At 33.8% G+C, this 19,434-nt stretch overlaps 1 protein-coding gene across 1 annotated transcript; it reads right to left on the reverse strand.

Annotated features, from left to right (window-relative positions):
* Positions 1-1,471: 1,471 nt before the first annotated feature.
* Positions 1,472-19,428, reverse strand: LOC132707023 (ubiquitin conjugation factor E4 A). The gene is made up of 13 exons (XM_060678650.1): positions 18,758-19,428; positions 18,104-18,387; positions 17,693-18,040; positions 17,425-17,631; positions 17,269-17,369; positions 17,022-17,213; positions 6,692-6,980; positions 6,495-6,640; positions 5,353-5,502; positions 5,051-5,294; positions 3,653-3,824; positions 3,396-3,591; positions 1,472-3,323 (listed from the first exon to the last, which is right to left on the reverse strand). Exons 1-13 carry the CDS (start codon positions 19,326-19,328, stop codon positions 3,191-3,193), a joined length of 3,033 nt encoding a protein of 1,010 aa, XP_060534633.1. The 5' UTR covers positions 19,329-19,428; the 3' UTR covers positions 1,472-3,190.
* Positions 19,429-19,434: the final 6 nt, after the last annotated feature.

Below are 19,434 nucleotides of genomic sequence, written 5' to 3' on the forward strand. Positions count from 1 at the left end.
TTTTATTAATTTATTTTTGTTTGTTGTTATGTTTATTATTTGTAATTACCAATAATAAATAATAATAATAATAAATAATAAATGTAATAAATGTAATGTAATTTGTAATTATTTGTAACATTGGTGTGTTAAAATGAATATTTCTGTTAGGCAATAAAGCTGTCTTTTATTATTATTTCTCGATTTAGATGTTTTTTTAACTGTAGCTTAAGCATTCATGATGTCATGAACATTTCAATATAGTCTTAAGTTTTAAGCTTGTACAGAGTGTTTAAAAAAAACAATTTTATACGCAATGTTTGTCACATCTTGTGGTAATTCTCATCAACACTATAAGGAATCCAAGTGATATAACTACTAGATAATATAGTGGCCCTAGTAGGTTAAAAATTGATGCGTATCGGGTGGTTATGAATGATCTTCGACGCATACCTCTAAATTTCACCAGACTTAACTCTGCCGTAAAAATGGTTCATCTAAACTGAAATTTGTCTAATTGACGAACTGTCGGCGGCCATATTGTTCGTTGAACGCTGCTGGGTCCTATTGGGTGGTATAGAGGCTAGTAATGTACGAATTTATGATGCAACTATGGAAGAAATTTAGAAAAATTCCATCCAACTCAATCAATGACTTTGCGGTATTCAACAACCAACATCGCCACCGACAGATTGCCAATACATTTGGATGCGGCATTTTTACGGCAGTATTTTCTTAAAATATGTTTCAGGTCAAAAAGTGCAGGTTAGCGCAGTAGATTACCACCTCTACGAAAATATCATCGCCAGCTGAAGCGCATAAATTTTTACTGCAGTTGGCCCCACTAAAATGACCTCAATATTTGTCGTTTCAAAAATTCCTGTATTATCGGCATGGTGTCTAAGTACCTACCCATTTGATTCCATAAACGATCTATTGCGTGAAGACTAATCCAGGGTCTCAACATAACGCTATAAGTTGTCTTTCTAAGTTCATGCAGGGGCCCATCATTTCTCACTATTTTCGTTCATTATTTATATTTACTTCTCAGCTATTGCGAAATTTTCAGAGTCACGAAATCTAAGCGGGCTTTGGAAAACCAACGGGCGTCACTACCTGTCATTAAATTTATGAGTTGTCATTTAATTTTCTCTGTTATTTGTCTATATATCCATCATAAATCGAGGAACGTATGAGTTACCGAACTGCAAGTGGAGACTGGAGGTATCTCATTCGTCAATATTGCACAAGAGTGTGCGGTGCTTAAGGATCATTTTGGTTATTCGTTTTCGCAAATAAGTATCTTAAAATTGGTAAAGATATCAAAATGGCCACATTTGTTGTTCTAGGTTTAATAATTAACTTTTAGTGAAATAGATTGAAGTGGTAAATTATTCTAAGAGCTCCAAGAGTCTATGTATTCTATGTATTATGTTTTCTATTGGAACCTTATGTCAATTATCAGGATTTTGGATAACAATTAAACGAAATATGAAACAACTATAATCATTAATATATTGTGCACATGATCACATACAAGACTGGAACCATCATAAATATATAATACAAAATTTATCACGTGAAACAAACATTTAAAACATTTAATGTTTTAAAAACTGGAATCCATCAATTACACGTTTTATAGGTACTTTGAATCACAAATGGGACTTCTCATCTAATGGGTGCAAAAATTTTTCGTCTTGAAGCCAGGAATTTCAAATTAATATTTTTGTTCACCTTTGTTAACTTGACCTCTCAGACATTGCAGTAAAGCAGAAAATCCTGCTTTCCATAAAGTCCATCTTGTCATTTCGCCCCATTCTTACCTGACGGTTACGCTGCATGTGGATGAGTTTTGTAGTTTTGTAGACTACAAACCAGCAAAGAAAACGCCGCTGCCATCATCAACTATTTATCATTTGTACCATGATTACCGTGACATCTTGGGTGATTTGCTTCAGCTCTTCACCTCATGTGTTTGTACATCCCAAAGCAAATGAATATTTGAAAATAAAGAAAAAGTATTTCCTGTTTATTTGTTTAGCATTTAGTTTAGATTGTGGAGGTTCAGATGTGTTAATGTGGTGTCAAACTATAACCAAACACCCTTTACATCCGTTCTTCAATAATTTTTGCGTTAAAGGGGTTGACTTTTACTCCCTTCAAAAACATTGAAATCCCGCGCAATCATATTCCACTTCATGCGGATGGTTCAAAATAAGGAACTGCGTATCACAAGACAAAACTAGGGGGTTGAATGAACTGAAAATTTCGCAGGAAATCCAAGAAAGTGTTTGTGTGGATAATTTTTTTTTCAAATAATTCTAAAGCTATTTAAAACTTTGAAAGTTATTTGACAATTGATTTGCAATGAATATTCAATAAATCTACCTTGAATATAATCAACGAAACGCGCCTATAAGACAACTGTTGCCATCTATTACCCAGTATACGATTTTAACTTTGACAGCACCTTTCGCGCCAATTTATATCAACAGGTGCATATTTTGGTTGAACTTTTTTCCCGCAAGTGTTAATAAATGTATATATACATATATGTATATATACGTATATATGTATATTTCCAAATATATGCAATGGCATATGCTGGGAAGCATCTAAATTTTGACAGGGCTTGAAAACATTTGGTTTACAATAATAAATAAAATAATTAAGAGTAACTTAACTTCTATACCAAAATGGTGACAAGAAATAGATATATCCAAATTTTTATGTGTCAATGATTGGATATTTGACACTTGTTCGAAAAATGGTGACCTTCCCACAAATGTAAGTGAATAGTGCGCCATATATATTGGATTATTACATAAAAAATAGAAGTTATTTGAAAAAAAAAACAACCAACTGAACAACTGTCGCTCTCTCGCGTTCTCATACTCCTCCTCAAGCTTACCTCATTAGATCATTCAAAATAAGGAAAAGATGGCATCTAAATATCGGCACCTATGATATTGTAAACAACAAGCGTGCGCAGTGAGTGAAAACGTTTGTAGATTTATGTTGAGTGTCAAGTTAAAGAAACCTTTCTCCCAACTTATTTAAGAATAATAACAATTTCAAAGCCAATAAAACATACAAAATATTAGATTTTATCAAAAAAATACAAAAAAGACGTTCTCGCGCTTAACTATGAGCGCAAACTTTTGCATCCCCTAGACACCACTTACATAAACTACAATTATTGAACAAATTACTTGTTGATTTTATTTTTCCTTTCCGTGATCCAGTTCCGTATTTCGTCTCTCAATTCGACGTTCGGGATAACTTGGTCTAAGGTTAAAGGGGAACGGTTAAACGGATCTGTCTGATCGCTCAAAAGATGCCTTAAAAAAACCAAAAGACGATTATTTTTACCTGTAATTCTGCACAGAAAAACTACTTCCTCAAAACCTTACCTCGCAATAGTGGTTCTATCAACAACCTGCTTGGAACTGGGCAGAGTAACGGGATCGGTCATCAGAGTGGACATTATGGGATCTAGGAAATGATCTGGAGCCTCCATCATCGCTTCCTCGCTGGCCTTATACTCCTTGGCTTTTTCCGCAACCTTGTCGGCCACTTCTTTTAGTTCTCCTATTAACAGTCCTCCACCTACGAACAAAGGAGCAACCAATATAGTCAGAACTACCAAGGCACAAGTTGCTATGCCAACCGATTCGAATCAGTACATCCTCGGCGAGGCTGAATAGATTCGGGCTGTAAGAGCGGCCATCTTGAGACACTGCTAAGCAGAAAGCGTCGCTTCCCTTTAAGTTGACGTATATCTTGCAAATGTCCATCACCGTGCCGGCCGGATCAAAGCTATACTCTTTTGAATCTTTAACCTAGAACCCAATTTACGGCGTGACCATACAATAAAATAAACCTAAGCAACAAATCTTACAAAACTGAACGTAATGGAGAAGAATACTGACATTATTTAATTTGACATGGAAAACGGGTCCGTTGTTTTAGATACTTTTATAAAATCCATTTGGTAAAAGACTTTGAGTATATACACATAAGCGCCACCTAACTAACATTAACAGAAACTGCCATCTCTAGATGCACTTGTAAGCAAAATTAGGAATCCATCAGCAAATGTTTACATTAAAAACCAACAAACACACATGGGTCAATATCCAAGTCAGTACTCTAATCTAACTATTCAGGATCAACGAAATTTGAAAGAGTTAAACCATCAAAAGGAGCAATGATCAAGCATCTCTCAATGCTGCAATTGGTTATAATGAGAAATCTCCCAATAGAATGAAAATCAAACAACAAAAAAACTGAATAGTATCCCCCTGACGAACATCGCAACAGTTTTCTAGTCAGTTTTCAGTCCATACCCGTAGCATCAGATTAAGAGAGAGAATGTGTACGTCACAAGTGCCTTGTGGATGTGGTGAGTCATATATTGGAGACAAAACATCCTCTGAACAGCCTCTAAATTTATGACTTGAAGAAAACAAAAACAAGTAAAAAAAAAACATTGACATTGACAAGAACCACAACATAAAATCGTTAGAGATCAGTATTGTGAACAGGAAACCTAACGTGGAAATACCAATGATTCGAAAACCATTACTAAAGCCCGCCAGGTGTCCTTAGTAAACTACCTCACGATGAACAAGTTGATAACAAAAAGTGGTTCACTTGTTAATAGAGTTGTGAAAAATAAAGACGATTGATGTCCGAAGTTCCTTTAGTTTTCTCAACTTTCGTGTTTTCTCAATTTGAGCAAGTAACAATAAAAACTTAACTACTGCCAAACTGTTATTCACATGGAAACAACAACAAGAAGCCATTGAATAGATTTGTGACATCCGAAACTTAATGAGTCTTGCCCTAACCTAAATTCACTAATCACTCCTTAGGTTCATAGAGTTCATAAGTCATCAATTGCGTTACCTCTTTTAAAACAACAAACAACAAACAAAACTATGAGCCTTATCCAAAATATATTAGAGCTAGAATTATTAAAGATAAAAAGTAATGAAAGACGACGCATTGGATTTGTCAAAACGTCAGCAAAGGCAGATGAACATCTCACAATCCCAGAACAAACCTTAAAATTCTTCTTATTCGGCCCGACAAGATTCAGCAGGAAGTAGTTGAGCATCGCGGCAATTCTATCCACCATCGTCGAGTGGGTGAACACGATGGTGATCTTGGACGTGAGTTTCTCGAGCGTCGTCGTCGTATCTTTGCCCAGAATGTTGTCGAAACGCGCCAGATTACCCACGTGGTGCATGTATCCGATGTTCTGCGACCTTTCTTGCGGACTAAGCTGGTTCCATTCTCCGTTATCACTGAAAATATTTTAACCGCGTCACTGTTTACCGTTAACTGTTCGTCCGATAAACCTACTGAGCTTGTTGCATTTCCTTCAACTTGGCCATGTTCGCTAACGCCTCGTCCAGCAGGAAAATGGCGTCGTTTATCAATAAATTCGCGAATCTTAAAAAGAGCGGCGGATTGACCGCTTCCATGTTCTGCTCAGCTTCTTCGGCCAATGTTCTACATTAAACAAGAGTAGATTTCATTCATAAAATATTTCCTCCTATCCTTCCTATAGAGATCCAGGAAAAGATGGAGTGACTGTGAAAATGGTGAAAAATGGAGGAAAGCTAGTCATCAATACCCTCCATATACTATTCAACCAAATATTGCAAGAGAAACAAATACTAAACGATTGGGATGACTCTATCACAGTAGTTCTGGATACCAATCTTAAGACGCCAGTTTCAGAAAAGGAATTAGTACAACACTTACAGTGAAAATACTTATTGGAAAATAAACTGAATACCATAAACCATTGTTTCTAGCATTTATTGACTTTGAGAAAGCTTTTGACACCACAGAGCACTAGTTAATATCAAACATATATTCGGACAAAACAATGCTGATAACATAGCACGGGTTACTTCAAAGGATCGTAGAGCTAGATATCCAAACTCAAAGTCTAGGACAGAAAATGAATTACAATAAAACTAAAACCAAGACAAGACGAATACACAAGAGAACACTACAATCAGAATAGGGGAAAATAGATCAAACAGCAGAAATTAAAACGAGACGCAGACTTGCATTTGGAAAGGTGAAGTTTTCCCAAAGGACAAAAAACATCTACAATACCTGAACACCAGAGTTTTTAACCAACATTTAGAAAAGATAATGTAAACAAAACACAAAAAAGAAACGCATGGATTGAAGAGAAAACTAGATCCACAGATATCACAACATTAGGTATAATGATGTAAGGTTGAACGAGGTGATCATACACGGGAGACAATGGAAAAATAAAAGAGAAAGAGCGGAGATAGAGCGCAGATGCGGTGGGTAGGTGGCATTAAGAAAATTGCGAGTCCCAGATGCTGTTTTGACAATTTCGATAACATTCTACTGTGCATGAAGTGCACTGAATACAATAAAATTGACACTTGTACAACTATCTTTAGGAGACTGCATGTCGCTTTTCAAAAAATCCTATTTTTAAATCGGTGACTCACGTAAAACACTGGCAGTGTTCCGGGATCTCCCATAAATATTCAAAAATAGTATACATGGGCCTCCGATAGTTGAATTTCTGCTCGAACTCGACGCTCTGGCCTGTCATTTCGATACCGACGAACACGCTCATCAGATTTTTAACGATCTAAAAAATTGCCTTCGATACCGGTATCCCATTTAATACGCTGACGCTGACCTGCGACCTGTGGGGGTGCCGTTTGAACAGCATCTCCCTTTGGTAGCCCCCCAAATTGTTACCAGGCGGTTCGTCTTTGTGAAAGGGCAACAACGACTCCAGCCCTTCGGCTAGACGAGCCCTAACGTGGGGGTTTTTCATGTGCTGTTGCGAACCCATGTATATCAATATGAACGTCAAAACCGGATCGAGTTTTTCATAACCATTTTCCTCGAAGGTTTTCGGACTGTAGCGACGCAAAAACACTAGATACGATACTATATTCTCAATTAGGAATTCTGGAATGCATCTGAAATTTATTTTAAAAAAAGGCACAAAATTACGCAACACATAGTTATAAACGCTTTAATACTGTAAACTGCTGAGTAAAGGTTCCCATACATATTATATTACTTGTTTCTCAAAGCGTCAGCAATTTGTCTGTATAAAACCACGGTGCGAACCACGTCGCTAGCTTTTTTGTCATCTCGCTTGAATAAAGTTTTTTAAAAAATCAAATTCGTTTTCCACGACGAAAACTGGCGCAGTCACAGTAGGATTTCCGTGAAACAAGCATTCCAAAATCGACACTGTTTGGTCTCTCTCAAGAGTTTATTCGCGAAATCCGAACAACACAAAAAACTGTTCAAGTGGGTGCAAAGTGCTCAATTGGCCAGGGGAAGGAACAAGCATCGTCCACAACCCTATTGGTGCGAAATAAGGAACAAAAATCGTCCGAATTTCATACGTAGCCCAGGGAAGAGACAAGCATCGCTCATCCTATTGGAAAACTAGATTAAGAAACGAAACAACCAGGAATGAAAATCGTCGTTCTCTCACTGTTAATGTAAGTTTTTCTTTTGTAAATATTTTTCTGATTCAAACTGGAAAGATTAATTTCTCGTTTTGAAACGTTAGAGTTAAAACCTAGAGTAGCTTCTGTCGATAATTTTAATACATCATCTGATTCCGATTCCGATTCTGACACTAATTTAAACACAATGCCGGATACGGTGAATCTTCAATTAGTTAGGTACCAAGCGGATAACATCCCTCATTTCGACGGCAATCCTAAACAAATAAATCGTTTTATTAGAATCTGCGAAAATTTTCTAACTAATCATCAAAATGTAAATAACCCAAATGCATCAATAAATGTTTGTTTAATAGATACAATAATTAGTAAATTAATTGGTAGAGCAGCTGATTTAATAGCTTCTCGTTCTGAACTCGATAGTTGGTTAAAAATTAAAACAGCCCTTCTAGCAACGTTCTCCGATCAAAGATCAGTTGATTGTCTTTTACAGGATATAATTTCAATGAAACCCAATAGTAGCGAAAGTGCGCATAATTTTGGTTTACGCTTGCAAGATGCCCGCAGTATTTTATTTTCAAAAATTAACTCTACATGCGAAGATATCAATATAAAAACTCTAAAAATTATCCAATTTGAAGATCTAATTTTAAAAACATTTATAAACGGTCTTAATTACCATATGCAGTTAGTTGTACGTTTAAGAAATCCAAAATCTCTCGAAGAAGCCATGTCGTTCTCGTTAGAAGAAGAAAATTTTATCGCTTATAAAAATCGTGTTGATATTTCAACCAAAACTACACCTGTTGCAATGCAAAATAAGCCAAAAACTCTATTAGGTCAATACCCAATTAATTACCCATTAGCTTCACAAAATTTTACTAGCCCATTTCAACCGCCAACAATTCGACCAAGTTTTAATAATTTTAACCCCCCGAGATTTCAAAATAATTTCCAAACAAGACCTTATTTTCAGAATATTCCAAGACCAAATTTCCAAAATAATCAAAGACAAAACTTCCCGAATATTCAAAGAATTAACCCGATGATCCAAAGACATCAATTTAATCCAAGACCTTACCCATTTATGCAAAGACCTATGCATTCAATTACAAGACCGATGTTTAATCAATATAACCAAAATCCAACCCCAAAATTTGACAAACCTGAACCTATGGATACTTCATCAGGCAATACCCGTATAAATCAAATTCAACCAAATAAAAATTACTATCTAGCAAAAGAGATTGACAATCAATCCACAACCCCCCAAGCTAATTCAAACAACGAAATATCAAATTTTGAAAGTGAAAATCCTTATGATTTTTATTATCACGAATATCCCATCCTTGAAGAACAATACACCTACGACACAAATTATGATACACAAGAATTTTCCGATCAAATATATCAATTAGACGAAAATAACTACTGTTATAATGAACAGGACGGAAATTTTCAGGAAACTCCGAATACAAGCAACCAAACTTAACGCAAAATTTTCCCCAAAACTACACTTCAATATATGTTAATAATTATAATCATTCTGATTTACCAATAGTTTATTTTCCTGAACTTGATGCTCAATTTCTATTAGATACAGGTAGCGCGAAAAGTTTTATAAATCCACAGTTAGCTTACAAATATTACCCAGACTTTATAAATATTGAAAATTTTTCAGTAATGTCAGCTCATGCAACATCCGTTCATAATGAAGTAATGACAATACCATTATTTCCTTCTTTTAATTGTCCTGATCAACAACATAAATTCTATCTTTTTAACTTTTCCCCAAAATTTGATGGACTTATAGGAGTAGATCTTTTGAAACAAATAAAATCAAAAATAAATATTAGCGAGTCTACACTGGAAACACCGAATGTAATAATTCCACTGTATTACCAACATAATATTAAAAACACCCCAGCGGATCCAAAAATAAATAAAAATTTTGACGAATCCAAATTTACATTCGATGAAATTATTATTCAACCAAGAACAACACATAAAGTTAAAATACCCGTGACAGAACAAAATGGTATAGGAATCTTAAAATACGAAAAATTTGTAAATGCTGAAATGCCCGAAGCTTTAGTAAAAATTGTCGATTCATTCGCGTTAACAACCATTACTAACACATCTGAAAATCCTGTTAGTATACAATTTATTAAACCTCTAGAAATAGAATTAATAAATGAATGTGAAACTAATTTTATAACAAAAATAGAAGATAACAATGAAAATTTAATCGAACATTCAATAAGTAATTTCGACAATCTGCAAAAAGAAAATCTAAAAAATTTAAGACTGAATCACTGTAATAAAGAAGAATATAAAGTAATTAGGAAGTTATGTTACGAATATCGAGACATATTTTATTGTGATAAAGTGCCATTATCTTTCACGAATCAAATTAAACACAAAATTAATCTAACTGACGAAACCCCCGTTTACACAAAAAATTACCGTTATCCTGAAATACATAAAGCCGAAGTAAATAGACAAATAGACGAAATGCTAAAAAATAATATAATCCAACCCTCACATTCCCCTTGGAGTAGTCCTATATGGATCGTACCAAAAAAATTAGATGCATCAAATAAACGTAAATGGCGCGTTGTCATAGATTACCGGAAACTTAATGAAAAAACAATTGATGATAAATTTCCCTTGCCTAATATCTCAGATATTCTTGATAAACTCGGTAAAGCTCAGTATTTTTCAACTCTGGATCTAGCTAACGGTTTTCATCAGATAGAAATGCATCCCGATGACATCCCAAAGACAGCCTTTTCTACTGGTACTGGACTTTTCGAATTTAAACGCATGCCTTTCGGATTGAAAAACTCACCCTCGACGTTCCAACGTGTTATGAATAATGTGCTAAGAGGCTTCCAAAACGAAATCTGTTTAGTATATTTAGATGATATTATAATTTTTTCCACATCCCTACAGGAACACATTGATCGATTAAGAAAAATTTTTCAGAGACTAAGGGAGGCAAACTTTAAAATTCAATTAGATAAATCAGAATTTCTACATAAAGAAGTAGCGTATTTAGGTCATAAAATCACTAAAGAAGGCGTTAGTCCAAATCCTGACAAGATAAAAGTAGTAAAAAATTTTCCTCTCCCCCAAACACAAAAAGAAATTAAGTCATTTCTAGGATTGGCAGGATACTACAGAAGATTCATTAAAGATTTTGCTAAAATCACAAAACCAATGACCTTATGTCTAAAGAAAAAATCTAAAGTAGAACACAGCCCCGAATTTATTACAGCTTTCAACCATTTAAAACAATTACTAATAAATGCCCCAATATTAAAATATCCAGATTTTTCAAAACAATTCGTGTTAACTACAGACGCATCAAATTACGCGTTAGGTGCCGTATTATCACAAGGCACACCACCAAACGATAACCCAGTCGCATACGCGTCTCGCACACTTAATGACACCGAGCAAAACTACTCTACAACGGAAAAAGAATTACTTGCCATAGTATGGGCCTGTAAATATTTTAGACCGTATCTTTTCGGTAGAAAATTCCAAATTTTTACAGACCACAGACCATTAGTCTGGTTATTTAACCTAAAAGAACCAAATTCAAAACTTATGAGATGGAGACTTAAACTAGAAGAATTTGATTATGAAATTCTTTATAAAAATGGTAAACAAAACACAAATGCGGACGCCTTGTCACGAATAAAATTAAATGCTTTAGAAACCGACTCTATTTACAATAATCCTGGAGATATTGATCTTGATATTAACAAATTTCTAGACAACGATTTTGATCCGAATAAATTAGACTCAAATGAAATTTCGAAAACACTCGAAGAAATAGAAAATAAACGTCCTAAGAGCCCAAAAATAATCATTCTCGAAAACAAACTTTTAAGACCGGCTTTTGAAAATACAATTCATAGTACAAATACTGACGAATCTTTACAAGGAATACCTATATTAAATGAAATTATTAACAACAAACCAAATCAGATAATACTTCAGAAATCTCCGTATTCTACTTATGTTAAATGTAACTTTAAAAACTTCGACGGTCATAATATATTACATGCAACAATTCCAGAAGAAGAAATTAGTTTAACAAAATTCTTCAAAGAACATTTAAATAACAAAAAGACGTATATTCACTTTTTATCTCAACAACTAAGACCAATTGTACAAAAAGTAATCGCCCAACATTTTCAAAATTATAAACTAATCGAATGCACAAAATTAATAAATAATGTTGAACCGGAAGAACGAAATATATTAATTAAATATAAACATGAAGGTAAAACTAATCACAGAGGCATAGAAGAAACTTGTAAATTCTTAAAAAATAATTATTACTGGAAATCCTTAAAGTCAGATGTTACAAAATATATTAACGAATGTGAAATTTGCCAGCGAGCAAAATATCAACGAAAACCACCAGATCAATCTTTAATGTTAACTGAAACACCCTCTAAACCATTTGAAATTATACACGTCGATACCTTTATTGCCGGCGGACAAAAATTCTTAACTATAATCGACAAATTCTCTAAGTTTGGACAGGCATTGCCCTATTTTGGAACTGCGATTTCAGCATGTCAACAATTAGTACATTTCTTTTCATTCTATGGAATACCAAAACAAATTGTTTCTGACAACGGAACAGAATTTAAAAATGACGTCCTAGACTCTTTATTAAAAATACATAAAATTAAAATCCATTTCACAACGCCGAGTCACCACGAATCCAATTCACCTATCGAACGTTTTCACTCAACCCTCATCGAACACTTACGCCTATTGAAAGAAATAGATAAAAATTCCGATATTATTTCACTTATGCCCTATGCGATCATTGCATATAACAGTACTATACACTCAAATACTAATTTTACGCCTTTTGAATTAACACTAGGACACACTGATACACGTGACCCTATGAACCTAATTCCTTCTCAAATATATTGTGAATACGTAAATAACCATCAAACAAATACTAAGCTTCTTTACGAAAAGGTACATAATGATTCCCTTTTAAAAAAACAAAAAACGATCGATAAAATTAACAAAAACAAAACTCCAGTAGAACTAAAAATTGGCGCAACAGTGTATAAGCGCACCGAAAGTCGAAAAAGTAAATTAAACAAAAAATTTTCTGGACCATTCATATTAACAAAAATTTTAGATAACAATAAAATTGAAATAGAAAACCCAAAAACAAATAAAAAAGAAATAACTCACGTTAACGAGACTAAAATAATGAACATTGTTCCAGATGGCTCACAAACATCGGAGCAAACGAAGTAAAAATCCACAACCTGAACAACTATCCAGGACCTTCCTTATAAACTAGGTACCGCAAAAATAACCTCCAACCATTTTTCCTTTATACAAATTTTTGATTTAAACCCAGCTGTTGCTGAATTCTATGTAATCTATAATCAAGTAAAAATATTAATTAGTCAGATTAAAAATAATACTAATTATTTTCACGAATATTCTAATTCAGTCATCCCTCTTGTAACATTAGAAAAACGCATTGAAAATCAAATTAGTCAACTCAATCCATTATCTATAAGAAGTAAAAGAGGCTTATTAAACCCAATCGGTTCTATTATTAAATGTATTACTGGAAACTTAGACCAATCTGATGCGGAAAAATACGATGTAGAAATCAAACAACTGCAAGAAAACCAAAATAATTTAAGAATCAATTCAATTAATCAAATAAAACTGTTAGAAAAAACAATCAACTCATTTAAAAATTCGATATCAAATATTTCTCATAACCAACTTATCCTTAAATCTAAAATATTACAAATTGATCAAGTAATTAAAAAGATAACCATTGAACAAACGAATGACTATGAGTATTTCCAAATACATGTAGTAATGAATCAAATTACCTTTATGTATAATTTAATATATAATATTTTTGAGAAAATTGAAACCGCAATTAGTTTTGCCAAATTAAACACTTTACATAATTCGATAATTGATCCGTCTGATCTATTCGAAGAAATTAAAAACATAAAAAAAGAATTAAAAGAAAATCAACTGCCGTTCGAGTTATCTATCGAAAATATATTAAATTTTGAAAAAATTATAGAAATAAAAAGCTACTCTAGAGGACTAATAATAACATTTATTTTGGAACTACCGCTACTAGAATCAGAAATTTATCAATATTACCAGTTGTATCCGCTACCAGTTAATAGTGAACAAGAACTGCAATATTACGTTAATATACCGGTCAAACCATATCTTGCATTGAGTGGAAATATGTACTCATTTATGGACTCTGAATGCGTAAAACTATTAAAAAATGAGTTCATGTGTAAAAATATACATATTACCTATATGAAGGAACACCCGCCTTGTTCAGTGGAAATAATAACTCACAAGACTAATATAACAAACTGTAAACCAATTAAAATCCAACTTCAAGAAATAAAAATTTTTAAAATCCAAAATGGAAAATGGATTATTGTGACACCTAAGAAGATAATAGCAACAGTACAATGTAATGACGACATTAATACTGTTCCATTATTTGGATCCCACCTTATCGAATCCTCCCCAATTTGCAAAGTACAAATTGGAAAAACTGAACTAAGAACCTATACCCCTAATCGATTGAGATTTGATGACACTCGTCTACCGGAAGTGAATCTCTCACTACTACATAAACAGAAAATAATCTTCGATCCACCAGAACTCACATTGGACACGATTAACCTAAAGGAAATAAAGGAGCTGCAAATCCAAATGGATGAAGCAAAAGAAAACCTTGGAAAGATGTCATCACGTATATATTCTACGAGAACTAGTGTTTGGACAATTTTGTTATACGTAATACTTATATTAATCTTGATTTATTTATTATATAAATATTTTCCATTTAAATCTAAAATTAATAAACAAAAAGAAAATATTGTTATTTAAAAGCACTTGTTGTACCCGTGCTTTTATCTAAGGGCGGAGGAGTTATAAACGCTTTAATACTGTAAACTGCTGAGTAAAGGTTCCCATACATATTATATTACTTGTTTCTCAAAGCGTCAGCAATTTGTCTGTATAAAACCACGGTGCGAACCACGTCGCTAGCTTTTTTGTCATCTCGCTTGAATAAAGTTTTTTAAAAAATCAAATTCGTTTTCCACGACGAAAACTACATCCACTGAAAATAGTGTGAATAGTAATGTAAATAATTCCAAGATTCTTAGGAAAAAAATTATATATACACACAAAAAAACCTAAAATGAAATACCCGAATTTTTGAGCGATACTAATAAAATAAACAAGTTTTTTGCTCTCGTCAGCTCGCAATTCGTCATTGAATAAACAGCTCTTGGATAATTAGAAAAATCATTGTAAAACAGATTTTGAAGTGCCATTTCAGTTTTACACAGTTGATGAAGAGAATATTAGAAAGTTGAATTAATTGAATTAAATGTTAATACGGTCCTTTTGAGCTGACCGAAAATTTTCTCTTTTCTGAATAATATTGTCACATCCTGTCTATTAGAAAAAGTGTTTTCGGAGAAGCGGAAAATGTCGAAAGTAATTCCACTGCCTAAAAAGTCCGGAATCTCAAATGTTAGTGACTTGAGACTGATTCCCAGTATTATCAAAAGTAAAAAATACAATAAACTTCCTTTAAATAATTCGTGTTTTAGACAGAGATTTGGTTGTGCAATCCCATTACTAAATGTCAGGGATGACATAATTAGAGCCGCTGATAAAAGTCAAGGGACGGCCCTAATACTCTTGGGCAGATTAAACCACGAGTTGCAATTTTATATTTTGTGGGCTTTTCAGAGAGACCTATACACCTATTATGCAATTATCTCAGTAACAGACTTCAATATATTGAGCTTAAGGACACAAGGTCCGATCCTTGGACGTCTTCTAAATTTGTGACATAATATCTTATTTCTGATTTTGAAACGTACACATTTACGCAGATGATTTCATCTTCTCCGTCGATTCACAATAATGACTTAATATCGGTTCCATGGCATCAACTAACCCTCTTTCAGAGATCTTTCTCTTGTAACGTCTTCAAATTGTAGAATGGAGTTCCGGAAGAATTAAAATACTTAAGCTTAAACTTATTTGAAAGATTTGATGATTGTTTTAATTTTTTTAATTAGTTTTTGTTTTTTTTCTTGTATACTATTTTTATATCCAAATGTAGAAAACGTTTTCATTTATTGCTTGCTAAGAAACTTTTTGTTATTGTTTTCAATTCCTCCTATGCAACCGTAAGGCTAGGAAAATTATCTGATACTGTCTGTATTATTATTTTCGAGGAAAAAATTATCACTCTTTAAAAAAGGCAAAAATTGCATGGAAAGGGTGAAATTTATGTACAGGATGGCTAGATAAAAACCCAAAGTCCTAAAATTAGGAAACTATTAGTCATAGAGGGTTGCATAAAAAGAAATTATTAATAAAGTGTAAAAAAACGCGCGCAGGGGGCGGAAGCTAAGCTCTTTTCGGTTGGTGTCGCCATGGCGTTGAATTTAATGCCATAAAGGTGGTTTGGTCAGATTAAAAACGGTATTATGATGCCAAAATAGATTCCATAAATCTCGTAACATCTGAGGCTGTACTGTAATTATGGCCTGAAGCACTTGCTCAAGTAAAATAATGAAAATATTTCTGATGGAGTATTCATAACCATAATATTGTCCCAGTTGTGATGGATATGCATGACTCAGACTCAGATATTTGTTTTCATCTATATATTTGATGCGTTTTATTTTATCTGTTCGTATTAATACGCCTCCGAACCAAGTTGCCAGAATCTCATTATAATAAAATCATAATATGTACCTAAGTATGTAGCACCGTGTTTCTAGTAGGTTCTACCATTTATAACAAGATGGCTAACGTCAAAAACCCTCACAAAATAGAATTTTAATTTGGTTTTTAGGATTGTATATCTGAACGTACCTACTTTAAATTAATGAATGAATTAAAATCGGAACGCATCTGAAAGTGGTAGCAATATAGCTAAGACATAGGAATCATACGTGACGTAACTGGACAACTGCTCCGACCGGAGTTTATGCAACATTTTTATATATAAACTTGTTATGAGATGGTACTAAGAAATATTTCCAACAATCACAATTAATATAGAAAGATTTACTCAAAAAATGGATAGACTTTCCCCTAAAGTTGGAAAATTTTTTATTTTATTTTTTGTAATTTTTTGTTTCAAACTAGCTAAGCTTAGTCTGGACGAAGTAATCTTTTAATTATGGTGGACGAAGCTGGCTATTTTCTGTGCTCGTTGAAAGGTTAGCTTTGTCAAAGGTCGCACTCATAAAATCTCATAGATGCACGCTACCACCGGATTTTAAAAAGTGATAGCAGAAATCTTTAAAATCGCAAAAAAATGCCAAAAAACAAAACCAATCGTCACCGCTCAAAAAAAAAAAAATAAAGCTCTGTTGGTCGCGATTTCAAAGAAAATTAAAACTAGTTCAGGAAATATGATACCTGGCCACTTGCTGGTTCACTTACTTGAGTGTATCCGGAATTTTATTCGACAACGGGAATGTAACTTTCAATTCTTTTAAGGGAGCATAGCTGGGGCCTTCGTCTAAATCGTTCCTTATTGCGACCTGTGTTAACCAGTAAGTGGTGGCCGACAAAAAATCAAACATATCTTTCAGCAGTATAGGTTCCGACAGTACACATTTCAATGATAAAAGTCTAAAAAGCAACACGGATCAGTTTTAGAGGCGCCCATATACCCGTCGACAATTACTTTGTAAGTTCCGCCTTTAGTCTGTCCCCAATTGGCATCGCGTTCTCAGCCCCAGACTGCATAAGCGCATCTCTGTATACCCTTTCCATTCTAGCAATTTCCTAATAAACACAGTATTTATAAATAAATAGATTACTTATGTGAGATGTCTTATACATGGCTTAGTTTCATAATCCTGTCAACCCCGACCCTGAAACCTAAGTCTAGGGCCTTATGAGACATAAAAAAGCATTCAGTTATAAAACTATACTGGCTGGAAGTTAATCTCTCTTCCTCCAACTCATCCGTCGACGCCACTGGAATAAAACACGTTTCCGAAGATAAATCGTGCATATGCACACCTTTGGATTCGGCCTTATCATTCTGCAATGCAAACAGAGAAAAAAAAACAACCTGATATTTGGGGCGAATTAAATTTATTTACCGCAACCGCAGGGTAAGTCGGATCGACCTTTAAAATTTTCTTGTCCTTAAGGTTGTTGCAAAACGGCCGACATAACCTCAACATGATGGAACAAAAGTTCAACATAAATCCATCGGACACAGTGGTATAGTTGGCAGGGTTCAGTTCGGGGGGTGCTTGGGAATTCCAAAGTTTCCCTCGGTCGACGTTAGCTTTCAAGCATAAACCTAACCAACTCAAAGTTGAATTTTTAACTTTGGGACTGCATTTCAATAGAACGAGCAGAAATGAATGGATGTGTTCATTAAGCTTGTCAACACTGGTCCATAGAAGTCCCTCCGCTCGAGAATTTCCAAGAAACGCTTGTTGCTACATGAAACAAATATAATTTCCGGTGACAACGCAAATTGGTTGGCAAAGACAAGCATATACCTGATCGGTAGGGTCAGTAAAATGCTCAAAGACTCCATTAGGTGTCTTTGGTAATACAGATAAACTGAACAATGATCCAATAGCAGTGTTCGCATAATCAGATCCAATGTGGATTCTGTTTGGACCACAAGCATCAATAAAAAATGATGCCAAGAATTCATTTGCGGTAAAAACAGAAAGATAATTGAAGATTCGAAAATCAACATTAACTAATGACATCTTATTGATCTCCACGGTAATCTTTTTATTCATTGACTCGATAAAAGATCTTAAAATAATGTCATCTAAAAAATAAAAATGTCAATGCATGGGAGGACAATTAAGAACTAACCAAAACTTATGACTAAAGTGACCATGAGAAAACGCTGAAACTTATTTCTAGAATGGCCGCCAGAGAGCGCAATCGCATTCCTGAATTTTAAGCCTCTTTTTTACAAATAATTTTACATCTATGATAACTAAAATGAGCACAATTTTAAAGTTGAAATAAATTACCTTTTAGAATATAATTTATTTACCATTACCATTTCAGATATTTGTTAAAAAACTCCAGCATTTTCTCTTGTGCGCCTTGGTTATAGTTTTTTTTCATCCCAAGTTTTTACAATTACTTTACAAGATAGGGCAGAAATAAGGAAAATAAAATATTTTTACCACTATTTTCTTCATCAATAATCCTTCTAGCAGCCTCAACAAAAAAAGTATCATAATGGGGTCCCCCTTTTTTCAAAATTTCCAACATTTGTGCATCAATATCCTGGTCAGAGTAAATTTCTGGTTGTATAATTGTTATGGCAACATTTTGAATTATCTTGTCTTTAACATCCAGTTTGTATTCAGACTTTAAATAATTGTTGTCATGCAACTTAATGTAGGCTTTATAAAGGTAATACACTGGTCTATATTCTGTAGCATGTCCATTCCTGAAACCCTTCCTTACATGCTGAATAATGTTTATATTATCTTTCTGACACATGAATAATCTATCAAATAAGGCATGGTTAAGTAGCTCCACATTTAACTCTTTAGAATCTTGCGCTTGGCTAACATCTTCTAAGTAAAATAACTCTCGCGCTTCAGAGTGATTGGGATTTAATGTAAAACTAAAAATGTCTTCTAGAATATCATTCAAAGGCGGTTCGCCTGTTTCGTTGGATTTATCTTCTACCGAATTATCTTCGCTAGTTCTTTGAAACAACGCAGCAAAAGGATTAGCACCAGACATTTAAAACCTTTGAGTAGCTAGTGCCAATAGAACAGGAAATCAATATACGTTTTTCTTGGATTTTGACGTCTTTTAAATCAAATACAAATCATATGTCATCCAGTGG

This window comes from Cylas formicarius, unplaced genomic scaffold, assembly GCF_029955315.1.
Source record: "Cylas formicarius isolate icCylForm1 unplaced genomic scaffold, icCylForm1.1 PGA_scaffold_9__14_contigs__length_23061073, whole genome shotgun sequence".
NCBI classification, from domain to species: Eukaryota; Metazoa; Arthropoda; class Insecta; order Coleoptera; family Brentidae; genus Cylas; species Cylas formicarius.

Excerpts from the sequence above, each read along its gene's own strand:
- LOC132707023 (XM_060678650.1), bottom strand. The coding sequence starts at position 19,328 with ATGTCTGGTGCTAATCCTTTTGCTGCGTTGTTTCAAAGAACTAGCGAA. Across the intron at positions 17,214-17,268 it reads CTAAAGGCGGAACTTACAAA|ACTTTTATCATTGAAATGTG; the intron begins GTAATTGTCGAC and ends GTTGCTTTTTAG. Across the intron at positions 3,825-5,050 it reads CGAATAAGAAGAATTTTAAG|GTTAAAGATTCAAAAGAGTA; the intron begins GTTTGTTCTGGG and ends ATTGGGTTCTAG.